This window comes from Enoplosus armatus, chromosome 23 (assembly GCF_043641665.1).
Source record: "Enoplosus armatus isolate fEnoArm2 chromosome 23, fEnoArm2.hap1, whole genome shotgun sequence".
NCBI lineage: Eukaryota > Metazoa > Chordata > Actinopteri > Centrarchiformes > Enoplosidae > Enoplosus > Enoplosus armatus.
The window spans coordinates 7,563,017-7,583,247 of NC_092202.1; the positions used below are offsets into that span (position 1 = coordinate 7,563,017).

At 42.7% G+C, this 20,231-nt stretch overlaps 2 protein-coding genes across 2 annotated transcripts; one reads left to right on the top strand and one right to left on the bottom strand.

Annotated features, from left to right (window-relative positions):
* Positions 1 to 567: 567 nt before the first annotated feature.
* On the top strand, positions 568 to 10,225 carry plscr3b (phospholipid scramblase 3b). The gene is made up of 8 exons (XM_070930284.1): positions 568 to 700; positions 1,350 to 1,434; positions 4,011 to 4,306; positions 4,732 to 4,774; positions 4,993 to 5,213; positions 6,850 to 7,011; positions 7,817 to 7,978; positions 8,101 to 10,225. The coding sequence occupies exons 2-8, from the start codon at positions 1,422 to 1,424 to the stop codon at positions 8,158 to 8,160; spliced, it is 957 nt and encodes a 318-aa protein (XP_070786385.1). The 5' UTR covers positions 568 to 700; positions 1,350 to 1,421; the 3' UTR covers positions 8,161 to 10,225.
* On the bottom strand, positions 10,077 to 20,231 carry tnk1 (tyrosine kinase, non-receptor, 1). Its single transcript, XM_070930283.1, has 14 exons — positions 20,001 to 20,231; positions 17,436 to 17,614; positions 16,314 to 16,378; positions 16,039 to 16,230; positions 15,345 to 15,497; positions 14,937 to 15,214; positions 14,707 to 14,833; positions 14,378 to 14,524; positions 14,133 to 14,227; positions 13,450 to 13,683; positions 13,075 to 13,139; positions 12,241 to 12,710; positions 12,054 to 12,149; positions 10,077 to 11,848 (listed from the first exon to the last, which is right to left on the bottom strand). Exons 2-14 carry the CDS (start codon positions 17,596 to 17,598, stop codon positions 11,672 to 11,674), a joined length of 2,262 nt encoding a protein of 753 aa, XP_070786384.1. The 5' UTR covers positions 17,599 to 17,614; positions 20,001 to 20,231; the 3' UTR covers positions 10,077 to 11,671.

Genomic DNA, 20,231 nt, shown 5'->3' on the forward strand with positions numbered 1-20,231 from the left:
ACTGTCGTTTGTAACGTTACTACACTTTTTTCCCTTTCCCCCCCTTTTTACTACATTTAAGTGACAGCTACATTTATTGGTTACAACTAGATAAAGCATAAAAAATATGAACTAATGTAAAAATATTTCATAAGTCTTCAACACTATATATCATATGTCTTTCTGCATAATGAGTATTATTACCATTCATTTGTTTTAGCATATTTTAATCATACTTTCGTAAAATAAAGTGACAGCAGAACTTTTACTTGTAATATTAATATGTCTACAGTGTTATGTAAAGCGTGTAGATTCTCATACTGGTTGGAGTTGTTTTCTGTATTTATTTTTAGTATTATGCTCAGTCATCACTGAGATTGTAGCGCCCTCTAGAGGTTGTTGCTAACACCGTGTTTACCAGACCCTCCCTCCTGCTGCTGCATGCTCTGGTAATAACATGTCCCCCCTTCCATGACATAGCAGTACACGCATGTCTTATTGAGGCCGTATGAGCCTGAAAGGGGAGGAGAATATAATAAATGACGGGAGGGAGGAGTGACTGCAGCAGCAGCGACGCAGCAACGAGGAACAGGTTAGGAAGGGAAGGATAAAAAAAAGCGTCTGCTTGGCTCCGTGGTTCGGGTATTTTTCTCCACTTTCAGTTTATTGATTTTCAGTCTCTTTTCTAGCTGGGGCCGTGAAGAAACCAGGTGCCAGAGAGGTAAGATGTCTGCGTCATTTACATGTTTTCTTTCTTGTTAATATGGCAAGGATTATAGGTTTTTTTTTATCAGGGTTTTACCAGACACACTGTGTGTGTGTGTGTGTGTGTGTGTGTGTGTGTGGGAGGCAGAGAGATAAAGCTAGTATGGAGGGCTATGTAGGTAGGCTATGCTGTGAAAAGTTATAAAAAGTGTTTTTAGATAGAAACACTGTCTAAAACTCAGCTTTATCTTTGTCATTTCTAATTGTTATGGTAGCACAATGAAAGCATGAAGAGCTGCAGAGGACAAAGCGGGACCCAGTGGAAAAATATAAGACCAGCCCTCCTGCCTCTGTTAAAAACATGTCACACCCACTGATATTTTCATGCATCTCAGCTCTCAAACATGCAGCATCAAGGACAAAAGAACTGTTTGCTGCCTTTTAGTTTCCACTTTATCACGTGATTGTGGACTTCTGGACTATATTATGGTGGTTGTAAACACATACTTATTAACTTTGTGACAGACAAAGTACAATTATTAGACCATAGAAGTGTGACTGAATGAAGCTAAATGTTGTTGAACTAATTTGTTACCCTCGCTTTCTGTCTGTGTGAAACCCCCTCCCTCCCTTCTGCCCCCCGCTTTTCCTTTTCATTCCTCCAGTTTCCCATAGAAACCCTGGGAGTGGACCAGGAAGTGTGACCTCCTTTCACTCACTCCTCTCAAAGTTTCGCCATGTCTGCTCCTGGTAAGTGACTGAACACAGCAAGTAGGAAAGTGGAGGGAAAATTTGATTTCTGTCAGATTTCCATGTTCAGTTTGACTTTTAGACGGAAAATAAGAAGAATTTAGAGCTGTGGTGTGAGTTTTTTCCTCTTCATATTCAATAACAGTGTAATGTAATGGCTTTAACACTTGCTTCCTCATTGGCTTCCTCCATTATATCATATTTTGCTGCCATTGTGAAATGATTAGGCTCTTGCATCTCAAACTTTCCATTAGACTCTCCTGCAGCAAACGTTCCCCTGAGCATCATGTAGTGAATGAAAACTCTGTCCTGCCCCCAGATTCCTTCAGTGCTCTTGAGAAATTTTATCCTCCCCAAGGTGGAGAGATTTGAAAGAAATTCCTCAAATGCTGGCGTGAAAACACTTCTTCATGATTTTGCCTGTTGGTTCAGCTTACCCCTTCCCAGTTTAGGGGGTTATTTAGGAGGGCAATTTTTGTGTTTTGTTTCCTGTAAGTGGAGAAAGGAATGTGGAGCAACAATAAGCCTCAAAGTTCACAGAACACATTACTCACATCCTCTGACAGAAGCGGCATCAATTGCTTTCTGACTTTAATCAACATTTGTTTTGAAATTTAAGGACATTAATTCAGTGTTCAAACTGTATGCCAGTGGTCCAATGAGCTCTACAACTGTTTATCTGATGTGCTTAAGGCTGTTGATGGACTGTCCTGCATGCTAACAAAAACCAGTTTGGCCACTGATACAGATATGACACAGCACATGGCTCACTGACGCTTGTTAACACAAATGACGTGGTGGTTAATGACACTATTATTTCTGTTGTAAGAGGACATGTTATATGTAAACTTAAAGTCAACTCAATGAGCTTTACATTAAAGTGCACACCGCAACAAGTGATATGTACAGAGGACTATGAAACAAGAAATACAAGAAAGCCCACGCCTACCTACAGAAAACAAGCCCGCACCTACCCCACAGACAGAAACCACAGATACGTGCACTAACCAATCACAAGACACATGCAGTCAGTGCAGAATTTTAAATGCTGTATTGCACAGAGAGCCAGTGATACAAGTGCTAGAGTTCATGTTATAGAGATGAGGGTTAGGGTTTTTATTTACTCTGTGAATCTGGTGGTTATTGATTTGATTAACCAGTTTGTAAAATGAAACAGAAAATAGTGAAAATATGTTTTTCAGAGACAAATTTTGTTTAAATTGTATTTCATATTCCAAACATATTCAATTTACAATAATATAAAACAGAGAAAAGCAGTAAATTCTCACATTTGAGGAGCTGGACCCAGAGGATGTTTGGCATTTTTGCTTGAAAAGCGACTTAAACGATGAATCGATTATCAAAGTTATAGTCACTACATTCTTGCCTAATCAATGGATTGACAAATCGTTTCAGTATTACACTAATTACAGATTGCAGCAGTTAAAACAAGCGATGATGTTAGTTTGTTTTTTTGAGACGGGGCACCCAACTAAAATTCAATGCAGGAGAAGCGCTGTTTCCTCTTATGAGCATTTAAAAGGATCCATTTAGCAAAGAATACTCAAGAAAGGAACCGCATCAACGCTATTGTTGGTACCTCTTCTAGGAAAGTGAGAACATCCTGTGCAATGTTTTGGTTGAACAATCATGAGAGATGTGGGTTGACACCTCTGGCTGGGGAGAAAGAGAAAGAAGGAGGATGGAAATGTCCAATGTGCCCTCTCTGAGAGAAATGCTGTGGTGACACTACATCGCAGACATCTGTTAGTGGGTGAACACATGACAGTCAGCCCTCCACTTAATTGATTACAGACAACCTCATGCACCCACTTCTTTTAGATTGCCATTTCAGCTCTTTCCTCCATGATCCACACATTATTTGTGGCTCTTCTAAAGTACGTTTTAATGTCTGTGTATTGAGTGAAAACTGAATGTATATTATCATATTTAAATAAAGATTTTCTCCTCATGAGACGATATAAAGCATCCAGGCTGCCACTGAACTGAAGTCAGAAATCTTAAGTAGTACTACTGCTCTAAACGGCCGTTATAAACCTTACTGATTAGTGCAGTTTCCTCTGGTCAGATAAGAGTCTACAGCTGTTGAATTCATGCCCAAATAAAGCCTGTTGTCTGATGATTCTACTGTTTATAGACGGTATTTATAAACGTGATGAAAAACAAGTGAAAACCACAAGGGCCATTACTGTATAGCACAGTCTAGTACTGGCTGCTTATTTGCTCCCTCCTAAGTGCTTTCAATCTCCTCTGTGGCTCGGCTAATAAGTAGCTTATTGGCTCTGCTGTCCCCGCAGGGAAAAGGAGGATGATCCACAGTAAACACACACGCTCTCTCACACACTTACGAGCACAGAGCAGCTGCTATAAACCAGACACACACAGATCGTGACCACGTCACTGTAATGACCTGAACGCTTGTTTCTGCATTATTTGTTTTGGTTTTGTACGGTGAAGAAACCCTTTGTGTGTAGCTCTTTGATGATTCTTCTTCAGTCGAATAAAATAATAAACCTGTAGAAGATGATTGATTAATATCATTGTCTTTTTTCCAGGTTACCCAGGTGCTCCCAACCAGCCACCCTACCCCATGCCTCAACCTGGCGGCCACTCCGTAGCCCCTTATCCATATGCTCCGGGGGGGTACGGAGAGCCCAGTCAAGCCCCGCCACCAGGCTTCAACATGGGCTACAATTCAGGCCCAGCTCCTGTCATGTATCAGCCTGGTCCGGTGGGCCCAGGCCCAGTTCCTGGACCGGAGTATGGCGGCCCGCCAGGAGCGATCTCCCCGGCCCCGGTTGGGGCTGCGGTTCCTGTTGGGGTCCCACCGGGGCTGGAGTACCTCACACAGGTAGGACAAAGAAATCAAATATAGAATCCTTTATATCAGAAATGATAGTGGATAGTTAGTGAAGAAAAAAGAAGCTGGCTTTAGCCCTTTTATTCATTTCAAACAATGTTGTATGACCTCAGTCATCACAGCCTTTGAACACAGTCGATCACATCCAACATAAAAACAGTAACTCAGTAGGTTTTCTTTGTGTACATACTAAAGGAACAGCAAAATCCAGCAAATAACTCTTCATGTACTGCAACTAGTCTCGAGAGGGGGGTTTTATGAAAATTCACAGAGGACGTTGCTTTGCATTGCAAACAAGTGAAACTCCCTTTATGTTTGCAGCTTTTCCCCGTTGTTGTAAGAACTCTTTCAGACTTGAGGATGGATATATGCTGCCGTGATGAACTGTCTCACGTTGCTTTCTCTTGTGGTTTTAGATTGACCAGATCCTGATCCACCAAAAAGTGGAACTCCTAGAAGGTAAGGCGTGTTATTTGTTCATCCAGACATATTTACTCTTGCCACTGTAAACAGCATTAACCAGCAGCAGTTTGTCAGTTTTTAGTGCACCTGTGAGCTTTAAATGTCTCAATATAAATCTTCATGTCCTTGGAATTCTTGACTTATCTACACTTTGTTATTCACCATTTCCACCCGTTGTCCTTTCTCCCCTCTCCCCTCCCTCCAACCCCGCCCAGCCTTCATCGGGTTTGAGACCAACAACCAGTATGAGATAAAAAACAGTCTTGGCCAAAAGATCTACAAGGCCAAAGAGAAGAATGACTGCTGCACCAGGAACTGCTGCGGCTCGCTGCGCAGCTTCGACATGAAGATCAAGGACAACATGGACAGGGAGGTCGTCCGTCTTATCCGGCCTTTCCGCTGCGTGTCCTGCTGGTGTCCCTGCTGCCTGCAAGAGGTCTGTGTGTGTGGGTGTAAATTAGTCAGTAAGCGTTTCTAATAGCTTCATATTCTGTTGATTTACCACACCAAGACCAATATTGTACCAATTCAATAGTTCATTCAGCACCATTTCGCCCTGAGTCCTCACCCCAGTTAGGGATAAACAGTCTGATATCTGTGTTATAGTGTTTGCCCTAAGTGTTCCAAGATAACGTGTGCCATTATTAATGGTGTTAATATTTAACTATATTGATTATCTGAAGAGTTTCTGGTGGAGAATGACTAACTATTACTTGCTAAAGCAGTTGCTTCATACTTGACTTATACTTTACTGGTTAAGACGTAACAACAATGATAATTTCTGGGGGGAACTTTTAGAAATAAAATGATGAACGTGCCTCCCAAAAAACAAAGCAAAAACAGAAAACAATCTAAACAACCAAAGCAAAAAAACCCCGAAGCACTAAATTAAAATCTTATGAAACAGCAATAAGAATTAGTTGACAGCATATCTGAATAATAACAAGTGAAAGGATAACATGGGCACTGTAGTTTATTTGGGTCAATTCCACCTACATCATCCTGTAAACAATCACAAGAGCATTAAATGTGTATTAATCTGCAGCTGAAAATTGTTCCCAACAAATGCTCTATTTCCTCCTGTTTGAGTAACGTTTGCTAAAAACTACATCACGCAGCAGTTTTAGGGAATGACTGAGGCTCTTTTTACAATGAAACTATGTATCTGTGATCTGTTTTTTTTTTTAAGTGCCGTAGACAGGTTAGGGAAGTCAGAAAGTATTGAGAGATGGACTAAGACAGAATATCTGTCTCTGAGAATGTGGTAGCAGCAATGTGTCTTTCTAGAAACACACTGAAACTGGTTACCCTGGATAATCTACTGGATAATCAGGGTATCTATTGTACAAGTAGTCCCTGGGAAAACTGTTGTTGTTGTTGAGATGGATATCTCAAAATCTAGGCCATTAAATCTAAAACTGTTTGCATGAGATAGATGCCATTAAAAGTAAGCGGCTGATTTCACTGATTCAGGTACTTTCATTTAGAGTGGACAAACGTATTAGCATAAAAATTTGCAGCCTCACAGCTCTCAGTGGCTCATATTGAGAGGCTTCTGTCTTTCCTCCCTTGTCCTTGTGTTACTATTGAGTAGCTGAGTGGCGCTTCGATGTCTTTGTGCACCAGTCTGTTCAGGCAGGGGTTTGTTAAGCCTATGAATGGCTCTTTGTCCGTCCAAACTATCTCCTAGACTCCCCCGATCCTCTGCCATCCCTCCACTTCAGAGACCTTTCCTTCTCTGTCTCTGTTTAATCACATCGTTGGCAATCTGGCTACAGTACGTTCCCATTGGCTCGAACCCAAGCTGCTACAATCTCACATACTGCAGTTTCTGTTTACTGGCCAGACAGGAGCCATGTGAGATGTGTTACCTTTGTTATGTGGTGCCACAATGCAGCAGTCATAGGCTCACTTATCATTCCTGCTGTCCCATGTGGCATGCTAACCTCGGGATGTCTTATTTATAGCTGTCACTGTCAAGGCATGAGGACAGACTTCAAGCTCTCTGGGATCACCTTCTAATTTTGTGTTATGTTAGTATGTGCTTGTAACTATATACGTGTGACCTACAGATGGAGGTCCAGGCACCACCGGGCACCACCATAGGCTATGTCAAACAGGACTGGCACCCTTTCCTGCCGCAGTTTTCCATCCAGGGAGCCAACAAGGAAACCGTGATGAAACTGGAGGGGCCCTGCTTTGCCTGCAACTGCTGTGGGGACGTCAACTTTGAGGTGAGGCCGGAGGATTGTTGTGTTTGTGGGGGAAACTCAACTGCTTTGGTAAATTTCATGTGGTTCAGCCAGCCAAAATCCTCCTTAAAGGAATAGTTTGACATTTTGGTAAATACACTTATTTGCTTAGTTGCCGAGAGTTAGATGAGAAGATCGATACCACTCTCATATCTGTCCATTAAATATGAAGCTACAGCCAGCAGGCGGTTAGCTTAGTTTAGCACAAAGACTGGAAACAGGTGGTTACAGCTACCCTGGCTCTGTCCAAACGTAACAAAATTTGCCTACCAGCACCTTGAAAGCATCCGTATAAAAATCAAAATGTGAAAACAACAACTTTTTTTTATTTTTTACATTGTTTGTTTTACAGGAGGTTATGTGTGCTGGTTGCCTGGCAACCTCACAGTAACGGCATGACTCCTGGAAGTCACTGCACCCAGTTAATCAAATATACAAGATGTAACGTGTTAATTAATGTGCTTTAGAGGTGCTGGTTTGGTTATCTTTGGACAGAGCCAGGCTAGCTGTTTCCCCACGTTTCCAGTCTTTATGATAAGTTAAGCTAACCGCCTGCTGGCTGTAGCCTCGTATTTATTTCCCAAACTTTCTATAAATGAATAACTGAACAGTTCAAGTATGGCATTTTTTTGAAACACCTCAACATCTGGATAGACTGTTTCCAGCTCTCCACAGAGGGAACTAGAGCCCCTCTTTCTCGCCTCTCTAACACGATAACATCACACATCAGTATACACATATATACTTGATAAAACGTCTTATAGACATCGTTGTTATTGCTCTGCAGCTGAAGGGCAAAGATAATGACAAGCCCATTGGTCGCATCAGCAAGCAGTGGAGCGGCCTTATGAAGGAAGTCTTCACAGACACGGACAACTTTGGCATCCAGTTCCCTCAGGACATGGACGTGAAGATGAAAGCTGTGCTCATGGGAGCCTGCTTCCTCATTGTAAGACCATATTCTTAGTTTATTTCCTCTGTATTTCTAATTTGAATTGTATTTGTTGTGTACTTGCTGCCTCGTTGTAATCAGGGGATTCATTAATTTCCTTTGTTGTTGTCACTTTGCAGGATTTCATGTTCTTCGAGAAGGTCGGGGAGGCCAACCAGCGCAGCACGGTGTTTTCATAACAGAGGAAAGAAGCAGGGGGAAACCACAGCATGAGAGCAAGGACTTTCTCTAGTTATGCATTCTCTGTTCATGTAGTGTGTTTTTCCATCAGTTTTTTAATCCTTCCAATAAGAGATTCCAGCCAATACGGTGCCATCCTTTTATACACATGAGCTAATGAACTCTTGCTTCCAGATGTCTGCCAATGATTGTTTTTTTAATCTATCCAAACTCAGTGACCGATACTGGCTTCCATGTTGCCAATGTTCCTTACACTCCACACAGTCTGTAGACGTTTTATCGATTTTACATTCAACTGATTTAATCCCTGCCAAAGAAAATCAACCTTACCCTCAATGTCTTTCTCAGTGCCCACACATATATGAGTGGATATCAACACATATGTCTGAATGTGCTTTATGCTACATTGGCATTAACTTTTCATATTTATGCTGTGTGTTTATGGATGGTTGTCACACTTTTACTCATGTTTTATGAAGAACTCACAATAGATCTAGTGTAAGTGCAATACTGTTGTGGATGTAGAGGCTGCATTCATTGCCTTGTTTTGTTTTTTTAGCCATGCTAGCAACTAGCGGATAGCGGAGTCTGTCGGCCCACCACTTCAGTCTAGACTGAAGTATTTCAACAACTATTGGATGGATTGCCATGAAATTTGGTTCAGATATTCATGGTGCCCAGAGGTTGAATCGTACTGACTCTGCTAATCTTTTCATCAAGGGACATTTTCAGGACAAAGTTCTAATGTGTCCAATACTTTTTGACCAAATACCTGTAAAACTAATGAGATCCCCTTCAACCTCAGCTGTGCTTTGTGTTTAGTGCTAGTTAGCAAATGTTAGCAGGATGGTCAACATAGTAAATATACATGCTTTACGTTAGCATTGCCATTTTGAGCATGTTAGCATGCTCACGTTAGCAGTTAGCTCAAAGCACCACTGTGCCAAAGTACAGCCTCACAGAGCCGCTAGCATGGCTGTAGACCTCTACTCTTATAAATCCTTTGTATAAAACCTGTCATTATTTAGCCATATAGGGAAGTGGTGGATGTGTTAGCGAGAGGAGTGGGAGGATTTTTAATGTCTTTTAGTCAAAGTTGTGAACACTAGTTGACACATGCTGAAAGTATTTACCAAAGCACCCTCTCTACCTCTCAGCTGCCTTTCTCTTCCTCGAAGCCCTCTGCGTCTTAAAGCCCAGTGTACATAATCTAACAAAAGTGTAGCACAGGCTACAGTGTACATGCTGTCATGCTCCCTCAGTGGTTTAGTGGTTGCCATGGAGACTGACGCCAAAGCCAAACCGCGCCCTCCAATTTCTTCAGATACCACTGCATTGAACATGTGCCAATGTCGTGATATAGGAGACAGAGAATGTAGGCTGAATAGGAGAAAAACATCTGAGTAAAGGAGGAAAGGAAGGAAAGTAAAAAGCAGAAGTTGAGGTTAGTGAACCGTTAATCTGACCTCAGAGTGGTTGGAAAGCATGAACTTTCTGTTGCTTTTGTAGCAGAAAGTGACCTGAATGTGAACTTGTCATGTGAAATTTGGTCTGTTTTTAGCTCATTTGATTGCTGTGCTTTAGAATAAATAAGGAAATGGCAGGTTAATGTTTGCAAATGTTGCCTATTGCTGTTGAATGCAACTCTCTGCTCTGTATTTAATAATCCTTCTTGTTTCTTGTTGTATTGTTCTCGTGAGATAACATGGGTGTGCCTCCTGTGAGGCTTGGTTGCCACTAGTGCTCTCTAATCCATACTGCAGCTCTTTGTTACACTGTCACTAACTAAATGTGTCTTATGGCCTGTGCATATATATATATATAAAAATATATAAATATATACTTCCAGTACATTTAATGCAATTATTTGTTCATTGGGTTTGATGTTAATCTGCAGCTCTTGCTTCTTTAATGTCAGCTAAATCTGTAACATCAGTATCCTGTTTCTACCAAAACTATTTCATTCCATTTTTTGGTAAGTCCTGTGTCTTGTGATTGTGTATTACAATTTTTACAGAAACAAAAAAAATATTCTGTAGTTGAAAAATAAAACAAATGCCATTGTTTATGTCTTGTTGTGTTGTGTTCTTCTGCTCAAGTGCTTGTCCAGGAAAGTTTTGGGGAAGGCCCTCGGAAAGCTAAAGTCTAAATGTGGAACATCTGGCTTCACTTGGAAAAAATGATCTCTGCTTTAGAGGGAAATCCAGTCTCATTCTCTGGCACAAAATGAGCCAAAGTCCAGTTCAACCAAAACTCTGCTCTGCTTTAGTTACTGGATAACTTTCTCAATGCATTATGCCACTTTATTGGTGTCAATATCAGCTTCCTTTATCTATCTGCACTCAGTTAATGGAAAGATTATATCCATGCCCTACTTAAGATGCAATGAAAAGAGACAAACCCCCTGAGTATTGTACCACTCCACCTCCTGGCATCATGTGGGAAATACAAGCATAGTGTTTATGGGAACATGTCTGCACATGTCCATCCATGCCTCAGTGATCCTGGGAATTTAATTGTCTTCTCATGATATGTAATCCTGTGGTTCTTACTACACGGGAATCAACAATTCAGTGGCTTGGCAACTGGTGGTACAAGTTCACCTGAAATTCTGCTGCTGGGTAAATATTTACACTAATATGCAAGTATCTGTAAGTTTTCTTAAGTCAGATCCCATTAAGCAGAATACAACAGATAAATTGTGTAACGTAAACGTGGAAATGACCAAACCAAGAAAATACACTTTCGAAACAAAACTTGGTGCCTACATTACCCACAATGCAACTCAACCGGCAACAGATTGTCAGCTAGCCGTTAGCCTCAAGCAGAGATGAGGAGTTGGCTTCAGAGGTCTGGTAGATTAACTTCTTTCTAACTCCACACTCCCAAACTATTTTTCATTTTCAAACAGGTAGCTGCGGACTCAAAGGCTTATACAACATTTTTTCATGTGTGCAGAAATACTCCTCAAGACCTGTAAACATTGACATAATTATATGACATAATGTGTCTGATACATGAATTTTAAAATCCAGAAAAGAAAAAAAAAAGTACTGAGAATAATCTGCTATCAGTAGTTATATAAAGTACAGACAGTAATATTGGTGCACTTTTGCAATGAACCAACTGAATAAACTGCTCATATGAATACATGGCAGCTCAGCATTAAGACCAGATCATCAATTTTATTCAATAAAACAATAATTTCTAATATATACAAATTCATTATGATACGAAATCTATTTGCAAAAAACACAAAATGTGCTGGATAGTGTCTCATTAAAAATAGAAAAACAGTAGTCAGAAACATTGTGTTTTCGCTAAATTCCTGTTTCAAAATATTTTTCCTTTTTACATTCGAACATTTTCATTTTTCTACTTTCATATGCACTGGACCTCCCATCCGTTCCCTTATCAAGGTGGTCAATGAAAGTGGGCAGCTTCCAGCATCAGAGTGTGTCAATGTGAAGCAAGATGTCCATCCGTGCATTAAAAACGGTTAAAATTCCTTCAGACTCGTCTTTCTGTGCTGATCGTTGGTCGCTCCCTCTCGCCGGGGCCCGACCTGTCGTCCCGTGACCATCGGATCAGGTAGCGGCTGGCCACCTGCAGGTTCCACTGGTATCTGGAGAGGATCCTCAGACAGTCCTCTCTGGAGCAGAGGCTCAGCGAGTACAGCTGCTCCAACTGAAAAGACACCAAACATCAAAGTGATCAGAAGCGACAATCAAGATACAAAATCCACGAACACTTCGAGAATTCATGGAGAGCAAGGCAGACAAAATGAAATTTTGCAATGCAAATTTACTTAATGCCTTTTTATGTCCAATGCAAATCACTTGACACTATTACAGACTGGAGATGTATGTCTACAATCATTTCATGGTCTGACCTTGAGCTGTTGTTCAGCTCGCATTGGGTTCCAGTCATTACGTTGAAGTGCTTTATGAACCTCTTCAATGGTGACTCCATGTACTGCCTCCATAACCTGAGAGAAGCAGAGCAATGGAGCTTGTATTTTAATCCTCTGTACAAGTGTTCATACAGAAAATGCAAAGAATAATAAATCAGTCTCTCACCTGTGCGGTGAGGCTGTCTCTCGTGTGCTGCACATGAGGGGACTTCTCTCGATCTCTCTCTCTGTTGTCCGTGTACTCATCCAGCTGCGGGGTCGATCGTGCCATGTGGACCATTTTAGCCAGGTTGGAGCCCTGCTGAGGTTGGTGCTGAGGTTGGTGCTGAGGTTGAGGCTGCGTCTGCGCCTGAGGGGACAGGACCACCTGCGGAGGCCACGAGGTGCCTGGGACCGGGTGGATGGTGGGCCTCCTCTGGGGTTTCATGTTCAAGCGTTTCAGGTTGGGGGGTGGCGGCCGCGGCGGCGGGGCGATGCTGGCCTCGCTGAACCGCCGTGGGTCCTGCTGCATCACCACACTACAAGCGGCCATCGCAGGGGGCAAGAGTCTGCCGTGCTGATCCACTCTGACCACCCCTACTGAGTGGGCCCGAGGCCGTTGTTCGCTCAAAACTGACTCCAGGCTCCGAGACATACCTGAAGACACAGGAAGAGGAATTTCTAATGCACGATGTACAATTACACATTACATTATAAGCGTGATGCAGCCAGCACAATTTTACAGAGTGAGTGATCCTTGTTCAGTGTGTGGAGGCACTGCTAGGATAGCCTGATAACGCCACTAGAGGGCAGACTTGTCAACTGTGAGGAAATGAGCAAATTAGTCAGAGAAGGAATGACTACATAAACGGAGTTACTTCCGGGATGGATCCTGGCATGTTAAAACAGAATGAACAGCTTTATTTTGCTAATGTAAAACATTTTAAGGCCTTAACATTTTTTAGGATCTGTTCAAAACACAGTGCATGACTTCTGCAGCAGGTTTGTATTTAGCTCCTACCTGCCATTTTCTGCAGATTGGAGCCCTCCTTCTCCCTGGCAGGGCCCGGCCTCCAGCTGCCACTGCTGCACAGGTCAGAAGAGTAAACACATTAGTGTGACTGACAGCAGTGAAAGTTCAGTGCCGCACTGCGGTTAGCATTCTGCGATGAAAGTCAGTGATTCAGGGACGTGAGATGGAAGTTTATAGGGTTTTCTACATGATATAGGCAGAATTTAAAAGATGGGGAACTTGTCATTTGGAAAATCACAACTAACAACTCTTTTCCTTTGTCTTGTAGAGTTCTGTAAGGTCAACTAATTAGGAGAAAAGCTGCCAAGGCTAAACCAACGAGCCAAGTAAAACAGAGAGGAATGCCTGAGTAGTGTCACTGACTCGTCCAGGTTCTCAGGTGTCCCCCAGCAGCGGTCTGGTTTGATGTCTCCGTGCCCGGTGTGCTGCAGGCTGCCCTTCAATGGGGATGAGATGTAAACGGAGCTAGAAGCAGGGTTGGACCCGGAGTTGCCGGTAACGACAGCGGGAGGGAGTACCGGCACAGTGAGGCTTGCCGGAAACCCGCCGACCGCCAGCGTCCTGTGGTTCTGGCCCCTCCACTCACACAACTCCAGACTGCACAGAGAGACGAAGGACAGTTTAATCAATTAGAAACCAAAGACCTTCCATTGTTTAAAGTGAGGCTAGCAGTATGTAGCTGAACAGCAGCATCATGGACAATGCTAACACATAGTATAAACAGTGGCACAGGTGGGGATAAGAACGGATAAGTCTTTATGTTGATCTTTATGGATTTAGCTGTATTTTTTGCTGCTTTAGAAATAAAAAAAAAAAGTGACAACAAATATCATCTTGACCATGGATCTGACGACAATGACATAGCTGCTAGACTTGTTCAAACAAACAAAGCAAAATGCGTTCGAGGACTCCATGAGATCACGGCAGGAATGTGCTTTTGAGAGCAGGCCCATTTAAACCCCTGTTTCATCTTAACAAAAGACCCATTGTGCTGGTCAAAGTTTTTCCTTCACTCTTTTAGTCCCACCCTCCTTTCTCACACCCACCCGTGGTCTATGACGGTCACAAGGTCGTTGGCCACAAGAGCAAGTTTTCTGGGTTCAGCAAAGTCTCTCGTTGCTTGCACCTCCACTGGTTTAGCCTGCAGTGGCAGACAGGAGAGAGGTTTACTGAAAAATCATGCATTTCCGCAGCATTTCAAGTAACAGATTCTTCTGATGAGGCTTGATCAACAGTGAATCTTCTGATTGCATCACCAGGAACATTAAAAGCTTCACATTATGTTGCAGACCTCTGCCACCGCTGTGGTGAGCTGGGCAAAGCTGGGTCTGTCAACAGGATTGCAGGCCCAGCACTTCCTCATGACAGCGTACACTTCTTGGGGGCAATCCGGCGGTTTCTCCAGACGCTCACCCTCTCGCTCCACACGCCACAATATCTGGATTTAAGAGAGTGAATGTCAGAGACGTTAAAACTCTGAGTCACACAGCATATCACGAAAGCAAGCAACATCAGGGCGGGTACACGCATTCCAAAAATGAAGACAAATACGCTGATTGGCATGGATACAAACACTGAAAGCATAGCAGAGATGTTTGAATGTGGCTGACAAGCGTGTACCTGTCTGCCTGACAGACCGAACCAGGGCTCCTCACAGTAGGTGAACATCTCCCACAGGGTGACACCAAACATCCACACATCTGAGGAGTGGGAGAAGGAGCCGACACGGAGACTCTCTGGAGCACACCTGGAAGAAAAACAGGTAGACGGACCACAAGGGGGGGGGGGGGGGGGTAATTAGTGACAATTTGAAATATTATTTCCTCCTCCACCCTGTGAACAGGCCTCACCATGCAAACGGGATCCTTCTGTGTGCTGACATGACATAGTGGTCCGTCTCTTGGCTCAGGCCTCTCATCAGGCCAAAGTCCCCGATCTTCACCATCTCCCTGGATGCCAGCAGTACGTTTCTCGCAGCCAGGTCCCTGTGGATGAACCTCCGGGTCTCGAGGTACTCCATACCCGCCACGATCTGCGTAGCAAAGAGCCAGAGGCGGACTAGAGGGTACTCATACTGACGTGAGCGCAGGGTGTCGTATAGTGAGCCCAAGGGGGCCAGCTCTGTTACCTAGAGGAAGGACAAACATGTCATTGTGTATCCCATCTCCTAAACACATCTTAGTTTGAATAGATCCATATGTTATCCCTAATGGATCTCCACTCTCCACGTTTAAACATCAAAAAAATAAACATCTTACCATCTTGAGGGGCTGCGTGAGCACCACACCATAAAGTCGGATGATGTTGGGGTGGTCCAACGACTGCATGGTAGTCACCTCTTGGAGGAAGTCCGTCAGTGTGTCCGTCTGCCTGGACATGCTGCTCCTCAGTGACTTTACAGCTACAGGTAACTGAGAGGAGTAAAAGAGAAACATTAGCTCTGTTTTGGTCTCGACCAACTCCTGAGCGAAACATCTGGCTCTTCAGCTGCTAGATGCTTCACTATGTTCACCAGCTAGTAGCTAACTTTTTCTGTCTGCTGTTTGGTGCTGAGCAGGAAGTGTACAGTAGGTTTATCAGAGCTTTTTTGCTGCTGAAAAGCAGTTAGAGTGAGACAAAACAGCAAAGTTGTGGGCCGTAAAACCAAAACAATGAGCTGAAAAAGGCTAAAATGCTCCACAGAGCTGAGCGGACGAGCAGGGGACACGTAGTCATTTGATCTGTTGTTAATATAAAAATATTTATTAGAGCAGCTTTTAGTTACCTCTTGCGACTTTGTCAACACCATACTGATCCTGCACATAAACCTCACACGTTTGAACACTGGTGGGTTTAAAATCACATAATGTGCAGTGAAGTAAAATAACAGCACCTATCACTTTGTCCCTTGATAGATGCATTTGATTTGGGATGTTATACTGTTTAACTGTATCTGTTAAAACTGTCCCTTACCACTCTCCCAGTGGGCGTGTGCCACTCTCCCTTCTTCACCACCCCGAAGGACCCGGAGCCCAGCCTCTCTCCCAGAAGCAGCTCGCTGTCCTGGATCAGACAAGGCAGAGCCCGTCCACCACTCTCCTGACCCTGAGCTGGGCTGCCTCCGCTCCACTGCTCCCCCCCATCCACACTTCGACCACCAGACACCTGTTAATGAAGTAATAAAAACATGTATTACTGACTGCCATGGCATGTAGTTCTCACACAATATATACGACAGAGTTTCAGACCTTGAGCGCCCGAGATCTTGAATTTGTCTTGTAGCGTTTCAGAGCGTCCCATAATCTTCTTTGTGCTGGGAAAAAAAAAGTATATATATATATTTTACAGATTATATAACGTGACATTCTGACTAAAAAATCCAACTTTTATCACAGCCTTTAAATCTACAATAAATGGTATTGCTACATTTCTACGGCCATTATTTCACTAAAATTGTATTAAATCGAGAGGTTGATTGATAATGAAAATCGCTGGTTGCTGTTCTCCTTCATAATAGAAAAGTAGGCAGGAATTGAAATCTCTGTGTATCTGTTGAGGATCTCTCTCTCTCTCACACACACACACACACACACACACACACACACACACACACACACACACACACATTATAACTCACTTTTAGCCACTGGATCAAAAAACAAACTGAAGGCAGAAGTCAGACAAAAGATCTGCACACTACTGATCGCTCCCAGAAAATGTATCAAACTAATTGAATATACCAGATTGACTATTAATCATGCAGAACACACGTTTATATCTCAATATATTACTTATTCTTACTCTGTGGCGTTCACTCTCTTAGTTTTAGTTGGTTCAAAATCACTGAGTTGCAGCCCTCGATCGAGACATTTCTTTGGTACAGAAATATGTGAAAATGCATGCATTTTTTAAAATGAACAAACACACCAAGATACAAGGTAGCATCACGGAGTCATTTCTCACTTTCAAATTTGATGACTTATGCACCTGAACAAAGTGAATTAATGTAATATTGGAATATGAGGAAATAGTACTCTTTATACTCCTTCTGCTGATGAAGGCCATGAGATGAGGCTGAAAGCTTTGTATTAAACAAGTATGTGGAAGTTGTGATAAGATTTTTTTGTCAAACATTAGTTTAAGCTAATCGTTCGTTAATCCACCAATACTGTAAATAAAGGTTGATTGGGGGCACTTAAAAGACAAACACACTCCTGGGGGTAAACAGAAGCTATTTAAACCCTTCTTTGTCTTTGTGATGAATCAAACATCAGTTACTGAGCCGAAGGGGAAATCCTGCCCGTCGGAGAAGACAGATATGTGTTGATTTTTACTCAGCGTGGTTGATCAAAGGAGACGATCAGGCTCACCAGGTTTGCTGATTCCTATCTGCTCCAGGTCGCTCTCCTTGACGTACGTGAAGTGCTCGATGCGGGTGATGTTGAGGCCATCTCTGACACGCAGGTAGAACTTCTCCAACTGGACCTCGGCCAGGAGTTGGTACAGCCACTGAGTTTCCTGGTCCATCAGCATGACCCGGCCAACCTGCCTTTAGGGTCAAAGGTTATAAGACAGTGCACCTGCCTTTTGTTTTCCAACACGTTAAATCTCCTCAAATCCTTTGTTTGTTTTCCAGTCTGGGGATGCAAGACAAAACCCAAAGACACCATTATGAACCAGTGCTCTATCCGAGTCTTCCTCATCTCATTAAAGAGCCTGTTTAACGGTAACTTTGCTCCCACTTGGGCCTTGTTAGGTTACCATGGAGACCTAACAAAAAGGCCCTTGGTGTGAGATGCCGGAGGGGGATCGTTCAGCTTTAGCTGTGTGCCGACTTGTCCTATGAGAAGGGATCTCATACTGGCGACTAATTAACTGTCTGTTGATCACATTTACTATATCAACATTTCAGGAGGACAAAGTGGCATCATTCAGCTTTTTCTTCTAACCGAGAGAACAGGACAGTAGTGTCATTTGCATATGCTCGCACTTCCAAACAGACTGATAGCTACCCAAACCAGATATAGTAAAAAGGTGACAGAAGAAGCATAGAAGTGAAGGCACACAAAGAGGAACAGGTGCAAGATTTTCCTCAGAAGCATGACTTGGCAGGTTCAGTATCTGTGCTGTTCACTGGGTTGTGACTCATTTTGAACCTCAGAGACGACGATCCTGCAGGGAGTCCTGAAGCAATGCAAAATACTGAGAGGTGGAAACATAAGCTCGTCGGTGGTTTAGGGGGACCCGTCGGACAGGATTTGGTTCACACAGTATTTATGTAACTGCTTAAGTCTTGCTGTGTGTTGACAGCAACATGACTTTGAATCAGCTCTTATACGGCAGATTGGGGCATTCATCTGCGTTCTGATGCATTTCTTTAATGTATTTAATGTTGACAATTAAGCAATAACTGTCCTGAGTCATGAGTGCAAGGATGATTAAGTTTGAATAACTTCCTTATTGCTTCAAAACAAAAAGTAAATTCTTCTTTTGTTGGATATAACTCGGTTACTGGAGGGTTGTCCGGCCATAAATCACCTGCTTATCAGCACACCAAGCCCAGCAGTTATGAGTCAGGGAAGGCCTTCAACATTCCCCTGTCAGACACCCTGGGAAAAAAATTACAACATCTACACTAAACAACTAGCAGAGCTACATTGTCCTCAGTAATCAGCATGCTCATTCTTACAGCCAACGGATGCTTCAAGAAACCAAGTGCAAGAGGGAACTCGCCCGGGCTTGCATTCATTTCCAGGGACAACTCCCAATTAATTTGCACCCAACTTGAGTGAGCATGAGGCAAATTCTCTGCAGTTCACATTCAAACTCAAAAGGAGAACACACACAGATGCACGTTGGTAAACAAAGACAGCTCTGTGATCATTCCCTCTATGTACAGAGGGATGAATCTTTAACCTGCGCAGCTACTGACAAAAAACCCTCTCAGCCTGATGGCATGTGTGACCAAGCGTCCACCTATTCAGTTAAAAACTTAATGTGGCTGAACGGTCACCGGGTAAACTGGAGTTTTATCTTGCAAGCCATTATCTGCAACTTCAAATGGCCAGCAGCAGCGTTGTTGATCCAGCCCTCGTGTTGGAGAGTATTTGTTTACACTGGTGATGCCTGCTTCCTGCGGCTGAGCCCAAGAACAAATCAAGATCAACCCACAGCCTTCAGCCTTCATTCTCAGAGAAAAGTGCATATTTTCATTCACAACTATAATATTAGATCAAGCTAATAGGCTGTACAGACAATGTGAGTACTGTCAAGTGGAGCCAGTATTCAGATCTTTTACTTAAGCTAAAGTAGCATTCAAAATATTACAGCAAAATGTACTCATGTATGTATAAAAGTTAAAGTACTCTTCATTCAACAGTCCCTCTCAGAGTTATGTTATTATACGTTATACTAATGGAATATTATCACTGATGGATCACTGTGTAAGCAGCGTTTTCATGTAGATGGTCTCTATACCACTTTATAAACTGTTGGATAGTTTAATAAATAATAATCCACAATTTTTCAACTGATCACAACCTGAATCAGTAATAACTCAAAAGAATAACTAATAGCTGTCAAATAGATGAAGGGAGTAAAAAGTACAATAGTTCCCTCTGAAATGTAGTGAAGTAGAATATAGCAGCATCAAATTGAACCTCAAGTAAAGTACAAGTACCATACAATTGTAATTAAGTACAGTACTTGAGTACTTTACCACTTGTAAAGAGACACAATATGGTAAGTTGGGATATCTGCCATTAATATTCTCAATTATTCTGTAAAACGACGGAAGACTAGGATCAAAAGCCCTTTAAATACGATTTAATTATACATTTACTAACATTTTCACTAAGGACTTTTTGGGTGTATTCACCCAGACTGCAGCGTCCCCATGAACCCGGCCACAGACAGATATAACCTCTGATTCTTACCGTTAATCAAAATAAGTCAGTACTCCGCCAGCTGACAGCTATTTCTTGACACACACGCCCCGAGACAAGTGATCCATGTTGGCACTGAAACCTCCAGCGACGTCGACGACGGAGGGCTTTTCCGCAAATCACAACTCTTCTCTGGATCCGGAACTGCCTCTAAATAATTCACCATCTGACAGATTCAGGCAGGTCATCGACGAAGATGTGTATTTTATTGTTCAGTGAGCC

Bases quoted from the DNA above. Each gene is read 5' to 3' on its own strand.
- plscr3b (XM_070930284.1), top strand. The intron at 4,307-4,731 runs GTAGGACAAAGA...TTGTGGTTTTAG, and splicing joins GGCTGGAGTACCTCACACAG to ATTGACCAGATCCTGATCCA. The intron at 7,979-8,100 runs GTAAGACCATAT...GTCACTTTGCAG, and splicing joins TGGGAGCCTGCTTCCTCATT to GATTTCATGTTCTTCGAGAA.
- tnk1 (XM_070930283.1), bottom strand. From the start codon at position 17,598: ATGCTGATGGACCAGGAAACTCAGTGGCTGTACCAACTCCTGGCCGAG. The intron at 14,834-14,936 runs GTGAGGCCTGTT...TTTTTCTTCCAG, and splicing joins AGAAGGATCCCGTTTGCATG to GTGTGCTCCAGAGAGTCTCC. The intron at 12,711-13,074 runs GTAGGAGCTAAA...CTGTGTCTTCAG, and splicing joins CAATCTGCAGAAAATGGCAG to GTATGTCTCGGAGCCTGGAG.